This window comes from Eleginops maclovinus, chromosome 23 (genome assembly GCF_036324505.1).
Source record: "Eleginops maclovinus isolate JMC-PN-2008 ecotype Puerto Natales chromosome 23, JC_Emac_rtc_rv5, whole genome shotgun sequence".
NCBI classification, from domain to species: Eukaryota; Metazoa; Chordata; class Actinopteri; order Perciformes; family Eleginopidae; genus Eleginops; species Eleginops maclovinus.
Genome location: NC_086371.1, coordinates 14,392,676 through 14,415,890, shown reverse-complemented (window position 1 = coordinate 14,415,890; position 23,215 = coordinate 14,392,676). Strand labels below are relative to the sequence as shown.

The 23,215-nt window shown below is 40.5% G+C and overlaps 3 protein-coding genes across 3 annotated transcripts; all 3 read left to right on the top strand.

Moving 5' to 3' along the window:
• Positions 1 to 1,816: 1,816 nt before the first annotated feature.
• Positions 1,817 to 8,426, top strand: klb (klotho beta). The gene is made up of 6 exons (XM_063875675.1): positions 1,817 to 2,891; positions 4,207 to 4,720; positions 5,166 to 5,434; positions 5,546 to 5,802; positions 6,003 to 6,934; positions 7,637 to 8,426. Exons 1-6 carry the CDS (start codon positions 2,133 to 2,135, stop codon positions 8,050 to 8,052), a joined length of 3,147 nt encoding a protein of 1,048 aa, XP_063731745.1. The 5' UTR covers positions 1,817 to 2,132; the 3' UTR covers positions 8,053 to 8,426.
• A 1,100-nt stretch (positions 8,427 to 9,526) lies between these two features.
• Positions 9,527 to 14,638, top strand: ube2ka (ubiquitin-conjugating enzyme E2Ka (UBC1 homolog, yeast)). The gene is made up of 7 exons (XM_063876945.1): positions 9,527 to 9,879; positions 10,497 to 10,590; positions 10,799 to 10,857; positions 10,991 to 11,073; positions 11,951 to 12,050; positions 13,235 to 13,363; positions 13,468 to 14,638. Exons 1-7 carry the CDS (start codon positions 9,817 to 9,819, stop codon positions 13,540 to 13,542), a joined length of 603 nt encoding a protein of 200 aa, XP_063733015.1. The 5' UTR covers positions 9,527 to 9,816; the 3' UTR covers positions 13,543 to 14,638.
• A 1,995-nt stretch (positions 14,639 to 16,633) lies between these two features.
• LOC134860104 (neuronal acetylcholine receptor subunit alpha-9-II) lies at positions 16,634 to 21,440 on the top strand. Its single transcript, XM_063876944.1, has 6 exons — positions 16,634 to 16,754; positions 17,172 to 17,317; positions 18,369 to 18,523; positions 19,242 to 19,422; positions 19,901 to 20,252; positions 20,602 to 21,440. Exons 1-6 carry the CDS (start codon positions 16,715 to 16,717, stop codon positions 21,384 to 21,386), a joined length of 1,659 nt encoding a protein of 552 aa, XP_063733014.1. The 5' UTR covers positions 16,634 to 16,714; the 3' UTR covers positions 21,387 to 21,440.
• Positions 21,441 to 23,215: the final 1,775 nt, after the last annotated feature.

Genomic DNA, 23,215 nt, shown 5'->3' with positions numbered 1-23,215 from the left:
GCAAGGGCACTGAAGATGAAGCGTGGCTGGGTCTTTCAGCATGACAATGATCCCAAACACACCGCCAGGGCAACGAAGGAGTGGCTTCGTAAGAAGCATTTCAAGGTCCTGGAGTGGCCTAGCCAGTCTCCAGATCTCAACCCCATAGAAAATCTTTGGAGGGAGTTGAAAGTCTGTGTTGCCCAGCGACAGCCCCAAAACATCACTGCTTTAGAGGAGATCTGCATGGAGGAATGGGCCAAAATACCAGCAACAGTGTGTGAAAACCTTGTGAAGACTTACAGAAAACGTTTGACCTCTGTCATTGCCAACAAAGGGTATATAACAAAGTATTGAGATGAACTTTTGTTATTGACCAAATACTTATTTTCCACAATCATTTGAAAATAAATTCTTTAAAAATCCTACAATGTGATTTCCTGGATTTTTTTTTTTCTCATTCTGTCTCTCATAGTTGAGGTATACCTATGATAAAAATTACAGGCCTCTCTCATCTTTTTAAATGTGAGAACTTGCACAATTGGTGGCTGACTAAATACTTTTTTGCCCCACTGTAAAATACACTTGGTTTTATTCCTTTTTAGAAAAAACACAAGCTCTGTCACTTAACTTTGGTTATGTAGCACCTTTCATAACAACATGCCGCCCCAAGTAGAAAGATTAAAACAAAACTGACAAAAAATAAAAACACAACAGTAGAAACAGTTTTGCAAGATTGAGAATTACAATATTATAACAATTATTTCGCAATAATAAATAAAACCAACAGCACTGATAGAAAAAAAAATGAAAGATCAATAATTAAAAACCAAAGCAAAATAAAGACACAGCTTTCCACAATCATACTATACTTCTATAAATCAATTATCTTTACTATGTAACGTGTATGTCTCTAATATGTTCTGCTGTATACGGGGTATGCATGACTTTGAAATTCCCCTCAGTCTTCTTGGGCGTCTTTTCTTTAGTATTACAGCGACCACACTGAGGTCAGCCTATGCGGTAAATGACCATTTCAACTCAATTAGCTTCTCCCACTAGTGCCTTGAAGCAACGTGTATCCCGGGCAACTACACTGTTTACTCTACACACATAACCTTTAATGAAGAAGGATGAGGATGGGGCTTTTGGTGTTATTGTGATTTGGTGGCTTTATTAAGGACACACCTGTGTACAGACAGATGGGACAGTCACACAAACACACACTTCCCAGCAATGTTTTTAGTCTGGCAGCAGTCTTGCTTCCTTAGGTCAGTGACTGTTACTCATACAGCAAGTGGAGCTAAATTGAATAAGATCATTTGAGTGTATGCCACTGTTCTCACCTGGCTTAGCTTGATCAAATCTTGGAAGATCAATGTGGGGGTGCTTAGCAGCTTCTGGCCATAAGACGAAAGAGAAGAGCGGGTTTGTTTGTTTTCATTTCCAGGCTGCATTATCCTTGCTTGTTTTTTGATAAATGTCACTGATTGAAATCCATTAACTCATATGGGAAATGTGTTACGTTTCAGTACTGGAAACCTAAGTTAAAGATGTCCAAACAAAATATGTATGCTTACTGGAAACATGCGACTACAATGTGAACTATACTTCTTAGTTATGGTGCTAGGATCAGAGTACAAGCTAATTATTGACACATTTCTTTTTACAACAATCAACAGTGTGTTAGGAGCTGTGTGGAGATGTGTGTCCTCAGGGAAAACTCAGTAATACCGTCTTCTGTGAGAAGTGTTAGTTCTCTCTTTTTAAATGCAATTTTCTTTATTTGATGTGAAATGCTTTTTCAGAAGTGGAGGAAAAAAGCCTTTGCCGTTAGTTAACACGAGTATATGTGTGGATATGACTCAACCTTTGATTATTGTGTGGACATTATGTAGTAGGGAGGGGCTGAGTGGGAGCACAAGTACACCAAGGGAGAGATAAGGAAGTCTGAGCAGGTTGTCGGATGGATAATACAGCACCACGATGTTTCAGATGTTATTCTCTCCTGGCTGTGATCAGTCTTTTCGCTCCTCCACAATTATGGCTCTCTTGTCTTTCTCAAGAGGATTTATGATACTGAGCAGAACCATTGCTTTGACTGGGAGCAGCACCTTTCTTCATGGGTGTTTCTGAAACAAGAGTCCTTCAATATGCTGAACCATCCTTCTCCTCCCACACGAAAGTGCCTCTTACTCTCCCTTCTGTTGCTGGTGTGTGCCTGCAACAAGGCCACCTGTTTTCTCGGGGAGGGCAAGAAGATTTGGAAGCAGGCCAACACGGACCACTTCAACCAGTCTTTCTTTCATGACACCTTCCCTTCAGGATTCCTTTGGGGTTCGGGGACGTCTGCCTTCCAGACAGAGGGAGCCTGGGATAAGGAGGGGAAAGGCCCATCCATCTGGGATCATTACATCCACACCACTGTCAGAAATAATTTATCAACAGAGACGGCCGATGTGGCTAGTGACAGCTATGCTCGCTGGGAAGAAGATGTAGAGGCGCTGAAGTATTTAGGTGTAACATCATACTCCTTCTCCCTCTCCTGGCCCAGACTCTTTCCTGATGGGAATGCCACAGGTCTGCCCAACCCAGCTGCTGTGGAGCACTACAACCGTCTCATAGAGAGGCTCCTGGAAAAGAAAATTGAGCCCATCATCACCCTTTACCACTGGGACCTGCCACAACTCCTGCAGGAGCTCTATGGGGGCTGGAAAAATGACACCCTGGTGGGACTGTTTGAGCAGTATGCTGCCTTTTGTTTCCATGCATTTGGGAGCCGCGTCAGGTACTGGCTCACAATGCATAACCCATACCTGGTGGCTGTGCAGGGGTATGGAACAGGCTTGCACGCTCCCGGAGAAACAGGCGGACCTGCTGGCTCTCTCACTGTGGCCCACAATCTAATCAGGGTAAGTCAGATCGGCTTAATTGACCTATTGTGAGCCTGTAGTTTAATATGCTCTGCACTCATTCCCATGATATGAACTGATATAAACATTGAGCCTCTGCAGCAGCGTTATCAGTTTATGATGGTCAAGGAATGTTTGCATCCTGAACACACAACATTGTGACGCAAGCAAAGGCTGCTTTAGTGCTCTTTTGTTTGAATCAAATTCAACAGTGTATGACAATGAAGTGGGATTTATTGCACTCAAATTTATAACTGGTGGAGCAAAGAGCAAAGCTACGATGCTCACTTTTTTAAGGTATTCAATTCTGGCCAAAATCTCTGGATTGGATATCAGGGCTAAAAATAAAAGTATAATCCAATAAGATTCATAGCATAACACATTTTCAAAAGATTCAGAAGGTTTAATGTTATATCATATACACAACAACGGTGTTGTTATGTAATGAATGAAAAACTTGGGTCACAGGTTTCTCAACAATGCAATTACAAGACATTAAAATACATGTAAAAATACATTTGCAGTTTGTGCATGTCATTTTTTTGTTGGTAAGCAAAGTGCATCCATACAAATGTATTTATAACAGCTTAGTTGTTCAAGAGAGGAAAAAAGGTAATTTATTGTATCAATAAATGATCTGATGAATGCAGTACTGGAAATTAAAAAGTGGTATTTAGCAATCGCTTTGTTTTATTTTATCTCCTTGATGACCAGTTATATTTAATTTTGACAGATTTGGGATCAGTAAACAGGACACTTAAAAGATATGGAGGTCAAAGTCCACAACATCAGCACTTCTGAGCTGTAGCGAAACACTGTGTGACAGGAAGTCATGGAGATATGCTTCATTAATAATTATGCAAACTAGCACAGATGGTATGTGAATAGTGAGCGACACGCAGATGGCACGAGCAAATCCCATTTAGTTGCTGCTTATTTATCTCTTAGTTAACAAAACATCTCAAGAAACGATATAAAACCTAGAAATGTACTTGAAAGTAGTCCAAATCAAGCAAGAGTAACGGGATTATTGTTTGATCAACTAATACTCCATTTACAGTGTTGTATTAATAAGAATGATATTTTATGAAAATGTTCTGTCATAAAATAACAGTCAGGTGTGAGGGAGCTGCTCTGCGAGAGTTTGCAGTGTTTTAATAGCTGAATAAATTCAGACCTTATAAATGATTTGTATCTGTGTTTTTTGTGCTGTAGAATATCACATGTTTTCTTTGGAAAAAGGCTTATTGTACTATTGTGACTATGTTTACTACGTAACATTCCAAAACAATAACGTGGCTGCTATGTTTTGCAGGCACACGCAAAAGCCTGGCACACCTACAACACCCACTTCCGTCCAGCTCAGAAGGGTAAAGTATCCATCGTTTTGGGATCCCACTGGGTAGAGCCTCAAAGAGGCGCAGCCACAGCTGCTAACGTTGAGCTCTGCCAGCAATCAATAGAGGCTGTACTTGGCTGGTTTGCCAACCCCATCTTCGGTGATGGGGACTACCCACTCTCTTTAAAAATCAAGTATGGGGCTCTCTTGCCCAGATTCTCCCCTGAGGAGAAGCTCTGGGTGCAGAGAACAGCGGACTTCTTTGCTCTGTCCTTTGGGCCGAATAACCTCCGTCTGGGCCGGAGCGTGGTCCAGTACGGGCAGACTGTGACCCCGGACCTGAGGCGCATTCTGGGCTGGATAAAGCTGGAGTATGGGGACCCGTCAGTGCTGGTGACTGAGGGGGGCTGGTTTACTGAAGCCAGTGTGGGAAAGGAGGACACAGTGGTCATTTACCTTACCAAGAGGTTTATCAACCAGGTCCTACAGGGTAAGAGAAGAAGAAGGACATAATGAAAAACACTGTAATGAGGATGATGATCATGAACTAACCAACATCTTAATAAACCACATGCTCTCAAATTAACAGAATTGGTGGACTGCACAATTTATTCATTAAATAAGAGGTTGTTCCAATTAAAAGTGAGTCAGTATGTTACAATAGGCTACATGTTTTTTTACAGAAATAAAACTGGGGTATACACTAGTGTGTATAACAATGTTTGTTTGGGTTATTGTGGGAATATAACATCTAAAATATACATATATTTTGTTTCCGTAATTTTCATTGTATACATTTCAAAAGTAATTTTTGTATAATTTAGTGTATTTATAAATGCATATTTGAGTTGTAAAAGTTGAAAAAGACTACAATAAACTTAACTAGGTCAGAAAAAAGGAATCGTTCCTAATTTGAAAACTTTTTTCTTTTGCAGCCATCAAGCTTGATGCTGTGCAAGTGATTGGATACTCCGCTTGGTCACTGGTGGATGGATTTGAGTGGAATTATGGCTTTAGTGTTAGGCGAGGTCTTTTCTACATCGACTTCAGTCAATCAAACAGACCAAGGACCCCCAAGACCTCCGCTCAGTACTACAGGCGTGTCATCTCTGCAAATGGTTTCCCAAGTGATGAAACCGCCAACGATATCAAAGGTCGTTTCCCCTGCGAATTTCACTGGGGTATTGCTGACTCCACTTTACAGGTAAGAAGAGAGAGAATCTGAATAGACAGTACAGTGTTTTTTGTGCAATTTAAATGCTTATAAATGCTATATTTACTCCATCATCATTTTCTGTCTTGTCTGTGTCTGTAGGTCCACTCCTACCCTTTCTCACCACAATTCACTGACCCCCAAGTGTACAGCTGGAACGTGACAGGGGATGGATCGCTGCGTCCAGTCCCGGGGATGAAGATGCACAACAGGCGGGCCCAGTGCACTGACTACTTGGCTATTTGGGGTCATCTCCGTCTGTTTGCATCCACCGGGGCATCTCACTACCGCTTTGCCCTAAACTGGTCTCTGCTGTTACCCCAGGGAGACCTCTCCAATGTGAACACTGAGGCTTTGAGGTAGAAACAAAACAATTAAAAGTTTTCCAAAATGCAGCCACATTCTATTAGTCCCAAATGCAATTCAATTCAAAACTATACAGCATTAATTTTAGCCGGATTCAGATACGTGTTAAGAAAACATTTGACTCAGTCTTTCTTTCTGTCATCGCACATTCACTGCTGGTTCTATAATCCTTTTATGTTATTGTATCTTTAAGGTACTACCGATGTGTCTTGACCGAGCTCAAGAAGCTGAACCTGAAGCCTGTCGTGATTCTCTACTACCCCACACACAGAGCTCCAAACCTGGGCATTCCTGGGCCGCTACATGCATCTGGTGGTTGGTTAAACTACAGCACAGTGGACGCCTTTCAAAAATATGCAGGACTGTGCTACCAGCAGCTTGGTTCCTGGGTTACTTACTGGATCACCATTAATGAGCCAAACAGACTGGTAGATTTTTATTTCAGTGGGAAAGAGAAGCATCAGGCAGCTCATAACCTTCTTCTGGCTCACGCAAAAGCTTGGCGGCTGTATGAGAGGGAACACTTTAGTCAACAGAGAGCTCTGGTATCACTCGCATTGCATGCCGACTGGGCCAAACCTGCTAACCCCTTCCTGGACTCACACACAGCTGCAGCTCAGAGATTCCTTTTGTTTGAACTTGGTCGCTTCTTAGACCCGTTACTTGGGACTAGCTATGAGGAGAAACATAGCAATGTAGACTACCCACAAGAAATGAAGGCATACCTGAAGGAGAGAGCTCGAGTAATGGGCCACCCCGGATCCCCTCTTTCAAGTTTTACTAAGGCTGAGAGGGAGGAGCTGAGAGGATCATTGAGTTTCATCGCACTGAACCATTTTACCACTCGTTTGGTTTCTCCATATCCCCGAACACAAAGCAATTCTCAGCAGAAAGAAGCCCCTGATCATGGCTGTCTCATCCTAACTGATCCCACCTGGTCGTCCTCAAGTCTGGGGCAGGCTGTTGTACCCTGGGGTCTGCGGAAGCTCCTGAACTGGGTGAGCCAGAGATATGGAGGTGCTCTGCCAATCATTGTCACAGCAAGTGGGGTCGATGACCAGGCTCCTGTGGAGGACAAACTTAGGCAACACTTTCTCAGGAGTTATCTGCAAGAGGCCTTAAAAGGTGGGACATGCATTTCAGATCTTACATGTCCATTTGTAATGTTCCTCTTTGATACAGAATGTTTTGCGTAATCATGTTTCATGAGCAACAAAATTGACCTCCTGTGTATTCAGGATGTTTCGATAGAGGCAAAGATCCACAGGCAATATATATTTTATGACCATATCGCTCCCTACTATAAAAGCAGTATGTAATGAGAAACCATGATGATCATAAACAGAGGGAGGAGGGGAGAGAAACACATTATAGGCGACAGTGTTGATCAGTGTTTTGTTCGCACTGTGCCCTTTATGGCCCTTGGGTCACAAAAGTGTTATCATCAAATCAACCTGCTCTTACTTTATTGTACTTATTTAAGGCAAGGAAAACCATCATTTTAACAATATATGCTTCTGAATTTCACCATAGGGTCAAATTCTGTAATAATACATGATCATTTATTGTTGTTATTAATCAGAATCGGAATCTCCTGGATAAGTACAGTTTTAATGAAAGTGTCTAAACATTGTATTAAGTCCAGCACCTAAGGGGTTGTATTAAGTAACTGGTCAACTGATTGTGATGTTCTCTTACATGCATTTGCATACATACATTTGGTTGTTTGTTTTTTTTATTTGGGTAACTATATAGCTCCAAGAGGAAGAATTGGACATTTGATGAGGGTTTCTGATCTAACTTTTCTCTGTTATTATTTGTCTCTAGCTCGCCAATTAGACAAAGTCAATCTGCAGGGCTTCTACGTTTGGAAACTGCAAGATGGACATGCCCCACAGTTTGGCCTCTTTACCTCCACCGACCACAAATCCAAGGCCAAAGCCTCCATCGCTGTGTACAACAAAATCATCACTCTTGGCGGTTTCCCTGAGGATGAAACCATGCAGACCTGCAGGTTAAGCGAGCTTTATGAACCTTGCTCAGTATGTGCATGGATGTTCAAGAACAAAGCAATATTGGTCTTCGGAGGTTGCATCCTAATAACGGCTGTTATGTTGGCAACACTGGTCATCTTTGTAATCCACACAAAGACGAACCAGACAAAAGTCAGGGGGAGAGGGGTGAAAAGGAGGAGAAAAAGGGAAGGAGTCCCTGTATGCTTGTGTCCACATCTGAAGTGCTAACTGTAGAAACAATGTTTCTCTAATGTGTAGCAGACAAAATATGTGCAGCTCATTGACAGAGAAGAAAAATGATACTGTAGCAATTATGTTTGTGTTTGGGACAAATGTGTGATCAGTTTACCGACAAATACTGTCAGACACAGGGTTAATATGGAGTTTGATTGGTTATGAAAATTGGGAAACACTTTATTTGTTTTATATGTTAAATGAGTTACATTTACTCAATGCTGAAGACTCTCAATGGCTCACATGTTTCATAGTTTTCTTCAAAGGGGAAGAACATGCATTTCTGAACAAGTATTCTTTTGGAGTCAGTGATGATTATATTGTGTAGATCAAACTAGAATGGACTCAAATAAATTATTTTAAATGAATCTTTTTAGGACCAAGTTTTTAAAAACGATTTACAATTGGTATCCAATTTATTCAAACACCAAGCATGATATTTACTGTGTGAAGCACACTGTGTAAATCTCCACAGGACAATGACGCCCCCTAGTGTCACAGTTTGTAGCGCTGACCATTTGAAACACGGGTCTGTCTTGGGTTAAAAATAGGTAAAATAAAATAGGTTAAGAGTATTTTCATGTTTTGTTTTTGTCCAACGAATCTGATCCACAGGTGACTATTTCGCATTGAAATTTGATCTTCAAAGTCATTGTTTTTACAACAATATATCATCCTATGATCATCTATGGTTTTAAATAATCAAATAATTATAGTTTTTAAATTTTAGCAATCAGTCCGATTATTTTAATTAATAAATAAAAGAAAAAAAAACGTTATCAGATGGTAATAAAGAATAACAATAGAAAAGAAAATAACTTTGGGGACAGAATTCTCAGATGTAACAAACGGTTATCATTTCAACTAACATTACTTTATTATTTGCTATAAATGTAAGAGAATGAAAATAACATTCAATTTAAATGAAGACCTATAATATATAGGGTTCAGTTAAGGAATGCAAGATAAGATAAGATACGAATTACTACAATTTGGGAAATGTTTTCGTCACAGCAGTTTGTAAACAAGGAATTGCACTTAATGTGAAAATGAAAAAGAGTAGAATATAAACAAACATAAACATGAAATGGAAACATCTCAAGTAGAAAATAGTACAGAACTAAAATACATACACATTGACAGTGATATAAAGCTGTAAACTATATATAAACGGTCAAGGGCAAAATGACAGTTAACTAACGAATTTAGATTCATGGATCTGACATTTCCCTGATAAAGGTTTAAAATCGTGACGTTACATAAACTGCTATATGTTACATAAACCATAATTATTGTTTGTATAATAACAATTGCATATGTTGTTTTGCACCACATATCATTCTCATAAGCATTCCAAAGTCTAATACGGTGAATTCAACCATAAAAGGCATGAATCTAAATAATAAAAACAACAATATTATTAATGATAAATTATTCCTCATCAACAGATCGACCAATAGGAGAAGGCGTTCAGGATGGCAATACAGATCACATGACCCTCTCTCCTCCTGACTGCATGCAGTTTGGTATTAAAATGTTTTCAGTACAACCAGCCATTGTGTAGTTATACATTTGAGAGATGCTGGATAAATGTTGAGCTATTTAAACGAATAACAGCAGCACATTGATAACCGGGACTAACGTCGCATCAGCAGCAGGTATTATTTCTGTGGTGGTATCTGGAGAGGAGCTGCTGTAGGAGAACCAGCGGAGAGCTAACGGCGGCGAGGCCCCAACCGGACGGGAACACGGGGAACCATGGCCAACATCGCAGTTCAGAGGATAAAACGTGAATTCAAGGAGGTGCTCAAAAGCGAAGAGGTAGGTTGCCACACTCGTCAGTAGATGTTACCGCTTGATTTGTGTATTTCTCTGACTGGGTTTCTGTGTGTAAGTGACGCGTCGCTGGCTGTCAGCTTTCTGATCTCCGAACTGCTAGCCTGAGCTAACTGTACCAAACACGGCAGATTCACAAATGGCCACTAGCACTAGCTGTTAATATGCCACTGTGGTGAAGTTAACGCCAGTGACGCGACTGTTGTTAGCAAGCATGTTATCGGGCTATGGACGCATTAATATTAGAGTTTTGAGTTCATATTGCTAACAGACTAGCTTATCCTGCCTCCCATAGTAACGGAGCTAGCTGTGTTAGCAACGATAGGTTTCTGTGATCCGCGTGCAGGGCTAAACTCCCACATATGTCTCTTGGCTCTGCTTAGACTCATCTCCACGTTCGTGAGAGGGCGTATTATCTATCTTGATCAGTAAGATGTGTGCAACAGGTGGAGGTCAACTTTGGCTTATGCTGCGGGGGGTGTCAACTTTTGCTGCATAGGCAGGTTTGAGTTTGACAGCCAGCTAGCTGAACACTCTGCAGTCTGCCTCGCTGTCTGCTCAAGTTGTAATAACCTATTTGTTTTGTCTTTTAACTCTTTCAGACGAGCAAAAACCAGATAAAGGTGGACCTGGTGGATGAGAACTTCACAGAACTTAAAGGGGAGATAGCAGGGCCCCCTGACACGCCATATGAAGGTGAGGGGCTCATTCATACTGTTGCTAACTTGTGGCATCAGGTTGTCACTGACAGTCACTTTACTTTTTGGATGGCCTCGCCAACTAAACTCATGTGGATTTTCTCCTCAATGATGTTAAACTAAAGGAATTTGCATTTCAACCGTTTCCTTTAACGCATGCTTGAAATAGTCTTGATTGTTAAATGATTGATTGTCATTTCTTCCAGGGGGTAGATATCAACTAGAAATTAAAATTCCAGAGACGTATCCATTCAATCCACCCAAGGTATGGACTTTTTACTATTCCTTTTACTGATAACAACTCTTTTTCATTGAGAGCATTGGCTTTAGAAGTTTTCTACTAACCTGGCTTATTCACAAATTATTTTCCTCATCCTGTTTCCAATTTTATCTCTCAGGTGCGGTTTATCACAAAGATCTGGCATCCCAACATCAGCTCAGTCACAGGTGCAATATGTCTGGACATTCTCAAAGACCAGTGGTGAGTGAATGTGCGCCAGCATTCCTAACGTTCTTCATCACACATCCGTCATGCTATGCCTTTTCGGTCTTGTAAAATTTCCCTCACAAAGTCCTAACAATTTCGAAGATACTGTAAAAATGTCCAACCTGTTAAGTTGTTGTTGGATGCCAACGCAATTATCTCCATAATTATTATACCTTTAAAGCTGTACAAAGCCCCAATAGGCAGTGAGTGAGAAAAATAATTAGTTGTTCATCCCTAAAGCGTTTTCTGGCACACTTGAATCAAATGTATTTTTGGATTTAATGCTAGTATTTCTTTGGTCAGAAATCTACTTTACAGAAGTCAGTTTAGAATTGCCCCTATATTTATTTGTTGGTTATCAAATAAAAACAAAGGCTAAAGTCCACGTTTATGTTAAATATTCAATCAATCTTACTTATTTTAGTAAATTAATCTGGAGTTCTGCTTAAATCCTCTTTTTTCACGCTACTAAACTTCTGTTTCCAGAATAATTGAATGCTCACTTGCTCTTTGGCTCATAAACTTTCGATTTGACGTGTCACCACTATTTTGCGAGACATTACCTGTAAAAATATAAACATTAACAAGGAGGAGGCTCATTCATTGTCTACTTGTATCATAATCTCTGTGAAAAAATATGTGATTCATTCATTTTTATCACAATCCTGATTACGCAAGTGATTATAGATTTATAGGCCTAATGTGGCAATCCTTGTTTTCAAACCCTGTATTTTAACTAGCTTGTCCACTTTCATGATGAGTGTTGAAAATAGTCTTTCATCCTTCTTATGAAGTAATGGAACATCTGTTGGTTGCCATGAGGAAAGTTGTCATTAATTTGCACTAAACGGTCTCCTGTATATTCTTCCAGGGCAGCAGCTATGACACTGAGGACGGTCCTCCTGTCACTACAAGCCTTATTGGCAGCTGCAGAACCAGATGATCCACAGGACGCAGTGGTAGCCAATCAGGTGGGTGTGTTTTTGTTTTTGTGTGATACATGTACTGTGTATTTGATATAGCTCAATATATTCTCCTTGTAGAGACTTCAATTACAGTGAGTATTTTCGTTCCTAACTTAAAACAACAAGATTACTCAGCATATTATGATGTGTTGATGTGCATATCATGACTCGTGTGTCAGGACCTTAGAGAGCTGTCCTGTTTTGGACTATTCTAGCTAAACGTACATTTTAAAAAACAAGTCTGTCCAAGGCCATTTTTTAATCCAAGACGTTGTTCATGATATTCACCTCACACATCTCTGCCTATCAGGAACAGTTGCTTCATTTTGATGGTGTTATGTGTTTTGAAATGTGTCACTCTGATGTTAGTTGTGGTGTAGGTTGGTTTGTTCATATTTATTTGGTGCTCACTTCTGTATGATCCTGGATTATTACCTTAAATCACCTTACTGTAAATAAGTGGATGCATTCTTCTTCTTTCTGTGCTGCACACTGATTCTGTGTTACAGGTTAAGCAATATGCAGTGCTACTGCTAGTACAGTGAAACTGTTGTGAAATATCATGTGTAGGCAGTCAGCTGTTGGCACCCCCCCTGATTTTCTTACTCCATCCAACACCTACAAACTTTCACTAATCCTTGTTTCGTGTAGTAACAGTCATCTATTGCTAATCTGCCCACATCCCAATGAAACACGAAGGAGGGAAATTATGTTAGATAAGATAGATCTCACAACACTACTAGTTTTTTCAAACTGTTGTACTGCATAACCCCTTCTTAACAAGCTATGCTGAGTCCCGTTTTATTTGTTTATTAGATAGGAGTGTAAACTCTATATTGTAATAGTTTATGATAATGACAATCTACACCTGCATTACTTTTTAAACGCAGCATGGAAACAGACTGCTGGGCAGAAACGTCCGTCTGGCAGACTGCAGCTCCTATTGTTCCTCTGGCTCTGAATGTCTCAGCAGCTTCACAATTATTTTATTGGCAATCTGCAATCTGAGACAGGCATACGAAATAGTAAAGATGGATCATAAGTGCACTGCTCTTCCCGTATGCGAATTTGTGCTGGGAGATTTATACTGAGTATAAAAGCCCAATGTGCCAGTGTCTGATGATGATATGCTGAGCTCCTTTAAAAGAAACATTCAACCTTTTTTTTAAACCATTTTTTTCTTCATGCAGTACAAGCAGAACCCAGAGATGTTCAAACAGACAGCGAGGCTCTGGTCTCATGTCTATGCAGGCGCTCCCGTCTCAAGTCCGGAGTACACGCGCAAAATAGACAAACTCTGTGCCATGGGCTTTGAAAAAGTAAGTATCTCTTGAACTGTGTTTCCCCCTACTGTGCGTTGCACGACTGAACTCTGCTGCAGAATAAAACTGTGTTTCTGAATGGTTTCTGTTTCTCTTCCCAGAATGCAGTAATAGTGGCGTTGTCGTCGAAGTCCTGGGACGTGGAGACAGCGACAGAGCTCCTGCTCAGTAACTGAATCTTGATACCCTCTTCATCTTCCTCTTTATCACTATCCCCCTCCTCACACATTTACACCCTCTCTCCTCCAAATTCCCGCTGTCTGAAGGCGTGTTTTTCCCTGTTGACCTCTTTTTTTTCACTGTGGACTCCTCAACTCTACTCCTTCCCTATCCTGTACCCCCGCCCCCCAACTGTTTGGCATCTGTCCTCCATGCTCATCACTCTTGCTGTACCTCACTCTCCAATCAGTCGCTCTGGTTTCTTTAAGTTTATTTGACATTCCGATACAATCAGAACTTCAGACACATCTTCATCCCCTCTTGAAGTGAAATGCCAGACTTAAGACCCCGCCCACGCCTGCCACTCTCGCGGCATGTCTGGCTGTGTCCAAGAAGTGGCTGTCAGCGGCTTAGCCTTGCCTATGCAGTGCATTTAATTTCACTAATGAAAACATTTTTAGGAGCAAGTTAAGCCATTCAAGGAGGCTCTTTTTCCACCCGCTTGGGATTTTTTACACAGTTACAGCTTGTTTTTCTAAACGGGGAATGAGTCCTACTACATAACATCTTTGTTTGCGATGTGTCTAACATCACTACCTTTACTCACTCCTTACACAAACCCTTCACTCACATTTCAAATACATTTTGGGAAAGTGAGTACACCAGGTAGCAAACATGAAGTTGTACAGACACACTGAAGGATGAGGCTTATTCCCTGTTTTGCAAAACAGCTCATAAAGTGTCACTGAGGTGTTCACACACAGTAGCCAGACCACGGTTTCTCCCTGTTTGACAAACCCGAAGCTCCTGCAGCAAACCCCAGCTTCCATCCCCACATCTATTTCTTGACCTGACTTATTCCACCTGTCCCTTTTCCCCTTCATTTTTTAAAAACTTTTATTGGTTTTGGCCTCCTGCAGGAATACATTTGAATTCTTGTTTTTAAACTGAAAGAAAACAAAAGAAACAGCAGTAACACGACCTGTCACAAGTCTGTATGGAAATAGTTCAAAATGAATCTGAAAAATATTGCATCATCTTAACTACGCCAACAGATAAATATGTCAAAATGATTCATCTGTAAATAAAGATATTAAAGTCTGTGTAAATTAATCCGCACTCTGTCCTTTCTGTGACATGTCTTTGCTGAGCTCTGTGATATTTCTCAAATGGAATAATTTCCCCCCTAGGGAATAATAACTAATCAGACAACAAGAAACTTCCTCACAACAATGTTATGTGCATACAGCATATGACACTCAATTTGTTATTAGTTTAACCCCAGTTACAATATTGATAAATTGAAAATAAATGAAGAAACTTTAAGGTTGTTTTGTGTTTAGGATCCAGCGTGTGATAATAAGTTTGTTAGGCTGTGCATATATTTGAGTAAAAACCAGTCTGAGGCACTACTTTTACAAGACCAACAGAAATTGAACCCACAGGGAATTACATTGCCAGTGAAAATGGAGCAAGAAGGCCAATTTAGATGAAGAATGTGCATGCAGAAAAAGTAGTGAATGCATTATGTATATTTTCCTTTCTGTACAGTAGTATTGCATTGTTGTTGCATACGTTCCCTGGTTTAAATAAGCATATTTCTTGTTTGTTTGGATTGTCAACAAGGAAGTGATATAGGCACTTATTGTAATGCTCAGATCACCTGGCTTGTAGTGAGGCACGCTGGGATTGAGCACAATAACAGATGGCCTGCCTGGTGGCATGTTGTGCCTCCAAGAATCCCTGGCAATAATTTGAACACAGAATTTCTGCCTGCAAACTCGCTCCTAACAGGAGAAAACCTGCCAGTGATGTGTTTGTCAACTAATCAGCAGCTTGTACTGATCCTTCAAAACCTTGGTGACTATTTAACAGTGGATTTAACTACAGCAGTGCACCTCAGGCATCCTGAGTGACAAAAGCTCATTGTGTACCCTTCCACTGGATGCTGTTGTATCTCTCCTAGCATCTGGCACTCCTCCAAGCATGCCACAGCAGAGAGAAGTGTTCCACACAGGGCTGAGATCAGAAAAAGAAGCATGCTTCCGGCTCACCTAATGGCGCTATGAAAACCACTCTGTGCTTTTAAAATGCACACCAAATAAATAAAGTTGTTCCATTATTTAGTGTTTTAAGTATCTTTAAGACTGACTTCGCCAGAGCACACCTACCTGCATACACTTTTTCATAGCCATGCTAGATTAAATTCATATACGTAGATGTTTGGACATGTTGGAAGACAAACAGCCACAGTATTGCCACTGGGAAATATGGTGCCTGTGATGTAACAGAGTATATATCGCATGAACGTTTTTATTAGGAAAAACCCCTTAAGATGTACCATCTCTTTTTCAGGGAGTCCTAAATGACATAAATGCAATGTGGGCGTGATTACACAAAGCATTTGACAGAATAAATACATAACAATATCATCAGTCAGTACAAACCTGACGGAACGCAGAAAAAATCAAATGAGACAAACATGTAGTTTACAGATGAAAGATGGCATGGCAATTGGCAATAAAAAAAGTTTCTTGTTCTGGTGGGTTTTATTTTTAGAGCAACTTTACTGTTTAACTTCAACTGCAAAAAAAGACAATTTAAATGAGTTAAATTATACAAAAAAAATTGTTGCAACGTTTAATGTAGAAAGACAACTTGCAGAGGTGCATCAAGTGATGAAAATATCTCCTTCTGTTGTCACAGTTAACAATTATGACTAGTGTTATTGTTTATTTGTTTCCACATCAATAATAATAATAATAATAATAATATAGCCCAACCTGAATGAGTTTTGTATTTTTGAGTGATTGATTTCCCCCTCTTATCTCCTTCATATCTTCCTAAAGTTGACGTTGTGTTGTTGGAGCAGGCCAGCAGCTCACCTGGCTGCAGGCGTTTGATTGACAGCTTAAAGGCCCAGTGTGTTTGGTGAGGCGATGACTCGTAGGCATCCTGTTTCTGCTGCTATATGATAGCAGGAGTTTTGTTCCGTGTCTCGGCAGAGATGCTGCCTCCCCTGCCAAGCAGTAAGAGGCAGTCTGACCGCCAGGACGCTCTCATGAAACGGGGCCTTGCTATCTGCAATTGAGTTCAACTGGGGTTGAACGGACGGCATGTAGGCCTGTCAGGAGATGATTATTGTTGTTGCAGTCACCTTTTATTACTCTTTGGAGGTGTTAATACAAGATGATTCCAATAATCTGTCTGGCGATGCTGCTTCCTGAAGGTGAGTCAGAATTCCGCCTGCAGAAAAATGATCTCTGTGTTATTGTGAATTATTTGTTTAAGAAATGGTGCTATTTCTAACTTGTACACAAGCTTTTCCTTTGGTTACAAGAGAAACGCCTGAGATTTATCCCTGTTAATTGCATTGTTTTCATATAAAAACAATATGTAGTATAGCATTTATCGCCTAAAAAAAGATGGCACTCAGTAAAAGAAGATTAAATGAAAATGAAATGAATAGTTGGGACAATGTGAAGGTACTGTTTAAACCAAATTTTTTTGGTCTCCATATTGGTAACAGTTCTACACAGCAGGCTCCTTTTCTATTTAGGTATTGATACAAAAGTTAAAACAAAAAGCACTACAGTTGTTTTGTCAAACCTGAAATTGAGCAATAACAATAATCTCTTCTCTGCAGTCGCCCACTCGGCTCAGGGTCATTATGCTCACAAGCTCCTGAACGATCTGATGGAGAATTATTCCAGCGCTCTGCGGCCTGTAGAGGACACAGACAGAGCCCTCAACGTCACCTTACAGATCACCCTCTCTCAGATCAAAGACATGGTGGGTACTTGCTCTTCGGCAAGATCCGAAACTCGTCATTGCTCATTACAGTGCATAGTACTAAATATCATGGTAAGATTTTAATGATCAATTAAACCCTATTGCTTTAAACCAGAAGAACAAGCTGACAATCAACAGACTTTAGTTAGAAAACTTTGCAAATGAGCTCTCCAATATTTGATTATAACTAGAGGAATCTGGGGAGGAATCTGTCACCAACACAACATTCTTACGAAGAACAAATAGATGTTTCTAAATATTGTTTTGATGCCTTATTTGACTTTGTAACCTCATTCCTCATCATAGCACTATTACATCAGCAAAATATTTCTTGGACCATCAGTGAGTCACACTGCAACCCTGCTTACATAAAAACAACCTAGTTGTAATCCCTTTTGTTACCAACACCATGCACTGAACATGGACTGAAAACACAAAAATATAGAGCTGGATCGATTTTTTGTTATCATCACTATGACAGTGGTCACCATAGGATTAGTTGCTAAATGTGTATGTGTGTTAGTGACAGGCAGACCTCCTACTGTATAGGCCGGACTTACTGTTACTCAGCTGGCTCATGTTCCTGTTCAGGTTCATTGCCGTGTCAGCCCACGTTGAATTAGCACTTGTGTTATGTGTGTGTGTTTGTTTTTGTGTACTTGAATAGAGAAGAGAGCTCTCTTACTAATTGTGATGTCACTGTGGTGCGTAGTTTGTCATGTTTTAAAAGAGGGACCATACACAATTAGCTGTGTGTGTCTTATTACCCAAAGTGTTACGGTTTCCATTGATCGCTTCAGTTAAACGATACCAAAACTACCCCCATCCACTCCTTCAGGTAGCAACTCTGCTCATCCACCCGATATGGATAGACTGGTCTTGATTTCAGCTGTTGTGATCATCTGAACCACTTAAATCTCACACAGAGTTAATGAACAACAGAAAATTCACAAGGACACCAAGATGATCTCTCTTTTAACTGCTGCTAGTATGTGTGTGTAGTGTGTGTGTCTGTTCTCAATTGTATGACTGTCTACCTGTGTGTGTACAGGATGAGAGGAACCAGGTGCTGATTGCCTACCTGTGGATCAGGCAGACGTGGCATGATGCCTACCTGAAGTGGGATAAAGAGGACTATGATGGACTGGAGGTGATCCACATCCCCAGCAGCCTTGTGTGGAGGCCCGACCTTGTGCTCTATAACAAGTATGCCCGTACGTCACACAAGCATGCACAACCCGCACACACACATTTGAAATCAAACCCTCATTGTAATAGGTTAAGGACACTGCTAAAAGACTCATTCCCGTAAGAGGACAGATTACGCACATTCACCCTTCAGAGCGCATCACTTTCACAGCCTTACTAAAAATATTCAAGGGCCCAGAGGATTTAAATGAAATCAGCATCTATTATAAAGATGCTGTAAGGAAATGGTGTTTTTTTTTAAGTTACTGTATGTTTAAAAGTGTTATCTGACATGAGCACAGCCACTGTCATACAGAGGTCATATCATGCTTTACACAGCCTATATATTGTGTTTGGCAGTTCAGTACATCAGTTGTGCATATTATATTATAGGATACGTAGTGTAAGTATTATATTGTAATGTCTGTATTTAAGTGGCCATCATCATGTACTACAATGCACTTAATGTTTGTTGAAATATATACTGAATTTACCGTTGGTTAGCATGCTAATGGAGTCCAGTAAGAAACCCTTCAATATATGTATTAGTGAATGAACTAAATTGTCATTTTTGAGACACCAGTCTGAATATCCTGTTGTTAATGAGTGAAGGTTTTATTGCAGGCTCATTTTAAAGTATAAAGATGTGGTAATACACAGGTAACTCATCCTTTAAAGCATACTTTCATTGAAACAAAATAACACGTTATTCAATAAGTCTTTTTTCCTCCTCCAGAGCCGATGATGACTTCTCAGGACCAATGGACACTAATGTGAAATTGCGTTACAATGGAGAGATAACCTGGGATGCTCCTGCCATTACCAAGAGCTCCTGTGTGGTGGACGTCTCCTACTTCCCCTTTGACAGCCAGGAATGTAACCTGACTTTTGGTTCCTGGACCTACAATGGCAATCAGGTTTGTAAACGATCACTAAATAAAGCTAGCAAGTAAATTAAAAAATATATATATTGTCAGAGCTGGTTGATGTGGCCAGGGAAAGAGAAGTTTGGGGCTCTCTGCTGGAGCTGTTACCTCCGCGACCCTGACGGAAAAGCGGGAGAAGATGGATGGATGGATGGATATATTGAACATGTCATTCCCTGTTGATGCACAATGTGCTTTACAACACGTGAGCAATTACAGAAGTGGTGGCCACAAAACTATTTGTTTTATTGGACCATAATGCTGGTGAACACGTAACATGATTTGGTTTGGATCATAAAGGACACGAAAAAAACAACATAGGACAGATCTGAGTTGAGAGGCTATGAGCCTTCAGACTCATAAATAGAGCCATCTTTCTGTGGTCATACACAAGTGTGTATTTGTGTGTGGGTGGAGCTGATTGTGAGCCTCATATACTAATCTCAATCACTCATTACTCTCATTCCAGGTAGACATCATCATGGCCATGGACAGCGGTGAACTGTCGGACTTTGTGGAAAATGTGGAGTGGGAGTGCCACGGGATGCCAGCCACCAAGAATGTGATAATGTACGGCTGTTGCTCCGACCCGTATCCAGACATCACCTACACAGTGCTCCTGCAGCGCCGCTCCTCCTTCTACATCTTCAACCTCCTCCTCCCCTGCTTCCTCATCTCCTTCTTGGCTCCTCTGGGTTTCTACCTGCCAGCAGACTCCGGGGAGAAGGTTTCCCTGGGAGTGACCGTTCTTCTGGCTCTCACTGTGTTTCAGCTGATGGTGGCTGAGAGCATGCCTCCATCTGAGAGTGTGCCCCTAATAGGTAAGAGTATTTTTTTAGTATTCTGTTGAAACTAAAAAGTAGCACCTGCATAAGAGGAGAAATGTGTAATTCATGTACGGAAATCTAAGGTCTAAACACAATCTTCTAAAAACGATCGTCTGGATCAAATCGAAATAAGGAAAAAAGTTAATTGATTTGTTAAAAGTCAATATGTATAGCATCTTTAGAAGGTGGCTTGCAATCATGCATCAATAACATGACTTTATATTTGAGTGAAATCTCCACAGAACAATACCAAAGTTAAATAATTATGACAACATTTAAGCATTGTTTTTCTTTGTTGGAGCAACCTTCACCCCTGTCTGTTTTTCTCTTATCTGTTACCCAGGAAAGTACTATATTGCCACTATGACCATGGTCACAGCCTCCACATCTCTCACCATCTTCATCATGAACATCCATTTCTGTGGTGCAGAGGCCAAACCTGTCCCCCACTGGGCAAAAGTCCTCATCATTGACTACATGTCCAAGATTTTCTTTGTTTATGAGGTGGGCGAGAACTGCGCTTCTGCCTCCTCCTCTTCATCATCATCCCACTTCCCCCAGGAGGACATCCGCCATCAGCACCTTAACTCTCATATTCATGCTAATGGTAAACCAGGAAGCCACAGTACAAAACAGGATTGGCAGGGTCGCAAATACCCCAGACCTCAGACTCCCAAGCTGCAACACCACCCCCGAGTGAAGGCCCAGCATCACATCACCAGAGAAGAAGGGAGTCACTTCTCAAGCTTTGCACCAGTGAAATATGAGGGCTCTGATGGGAAAATCCCCACAGGTGACTGCTTTAAAGAAGACCAGAAGGTCCCCTGCTACCCTGAAGACCAGAAGCTGCCCTGCTGTCCCGATGACAAAAAGCCTCTACCTCAAGGCCCCTGTGTTACTTTTGGCCCTTGCATTTTCTGCAGCCGTGGAAGTGGCTTCCCTGGTGCTGACACCAAGCTGGTGCGCAATGTAGAATATATTGCTAACTGTTTTCGAGAGCAGAGGGCGACCTGTGCCAAAGGGGCTGAATGGAAGAAGATTGCTAAGGTGATGGACAGATTCTTCATGTGGATCTTCTTCATCATGGTCTTCCTCATGAGCATCCTCATCATTGGCAAGGCACCGTGATGTTGCACTTGGCAAAAAACTATTGGATTTAGTTAGGTCAAGTAAAAAAGTGTAAGGGACTATTTTAATCTTTTTATAAAAACGTATGTTGGAAAGTGTATGGACTTTTTCTTTATTAATAATAACAGTACAGATTAAAGTGATGTGAAAATAAACACATTTGACTCTTTCTTTACTGTTTTGGCCCTGTTCACACAGCATTTGCTGCATTAGTAAAAAATTAGTAGCAATAATGTTAAAAGCGCATTTATGTAATGTCCTATAAATAGCTACGTAACATTCTTTGGCATTTATCTCAACAAAACTAAATGGGCCAGACAATGCCAATATACTGTATTAAGGGGGTGAACAGAATTTATAACGAAAGGGAATTGGGGGATTAGGACAACAATCATGTTTGTTTTTCAATTATTGCTTCTGCTTCCACTCTGCATGAATTCAGGATATTTAGCTCTCTTCTCTACCGAGAGAATGTGGTAAATATACAGCTTAATACCATCAAGCCTGGCTTTGATATGCAGGTGCTTTACCAACTAAGCATTGATGACATGTAAGGGGATATTCTTTTGGGTAAAAATATTACCACTGGAGACAGTACATGACTTATTCACCACTATGAAATCAGACGCCTGGGGCTGAGCATCAGCACTAGTTCTGGATCTGCAGAAAAATTTCTCTGTTGGAAATAATCCAGTGAATAGTTAATGAGCAAGCATTGTTTATAGCTCATCCAGGGAAGTGAGGATGTAAGGTAATATGGAACATTAATTATGTAAGACACCTAGCACACTTGAAAAAACCCCACCCCCAAAAACACCTTAAACTTGAATTCAAGTGTGTGTTTCAACTGTAGTTGAGAGGAATATGAAAGAATAGTGTGTAAAAATAAAATAAAAATAATATTGTTTTTACTAGATGTGGAAGGTAAATCTCATTTAATTAAAGTACTACTAGAGTTTTAGTATTTCCATCTTTAGCAATTCTTTTAATATTTTATAATATGTTTTGTAAAATGATCATGCATTTTTAGGTATGATGTTCTCCTATATATGTATACATCTCACTTATTCCTATAACTCTGTATGAGCCACAACAGTAGGTAACAAATGCAATGAATAGAAGATTCAGAAGGACCAATTATCTCTCAGATTCCCCCCGTAATTCACTTATCCAACAGTAGAGGGCGCTCATTTCCCACATAACATTGTGGTGGTGGATGCCCCAAAGCTTACTGTTTGAAGCACAGTGTGGCAACATGAGTGCATAAGATCTGCACCTCAAAACTATTCCATCTGTCTTTTCATCATCTACTCCCAAAACTTCACCACTGAGGGGTGAAAAATGAATAGACTATTTATTAGTCCTCCAGGGTATTGTGTGGCAAGTTGAGTTTCCATAATTAAATATGAAGGATATAAATGAAAGTGAGTAAAAAGTGCTGTGGCAGCAGTTAGCACGCCTGTTGATAATCCTGTTGAGTCCTAGAAATCAAAGGGGCAGAGGAGTCAATGTTTTTTTATCCTTTCCCCCAAAAGGATTGTCATGCTGCATGTGATAGGCTATATTTGAGACAATCTTACAATTCCTGTCTGAGGGAATGCCTACTGCAATGCTTTCCATTAGAGCTCAGCGAGCTGCAGGGGCCACAGCAGGCTGTAATCACCATGGGAGACCAAGCAAAGTGTGAACCATGTAATTTGGACAGGCATAGCAGCTCAGGCACTAAAGGAAAGAGTGCTGCTGTGGAAATTGCCAATTCTTTACAGAATTTCACATAAAGAGGCATTAGCATCACCTCTCCGATTTAGAAACGGAATGGGAGAATCACT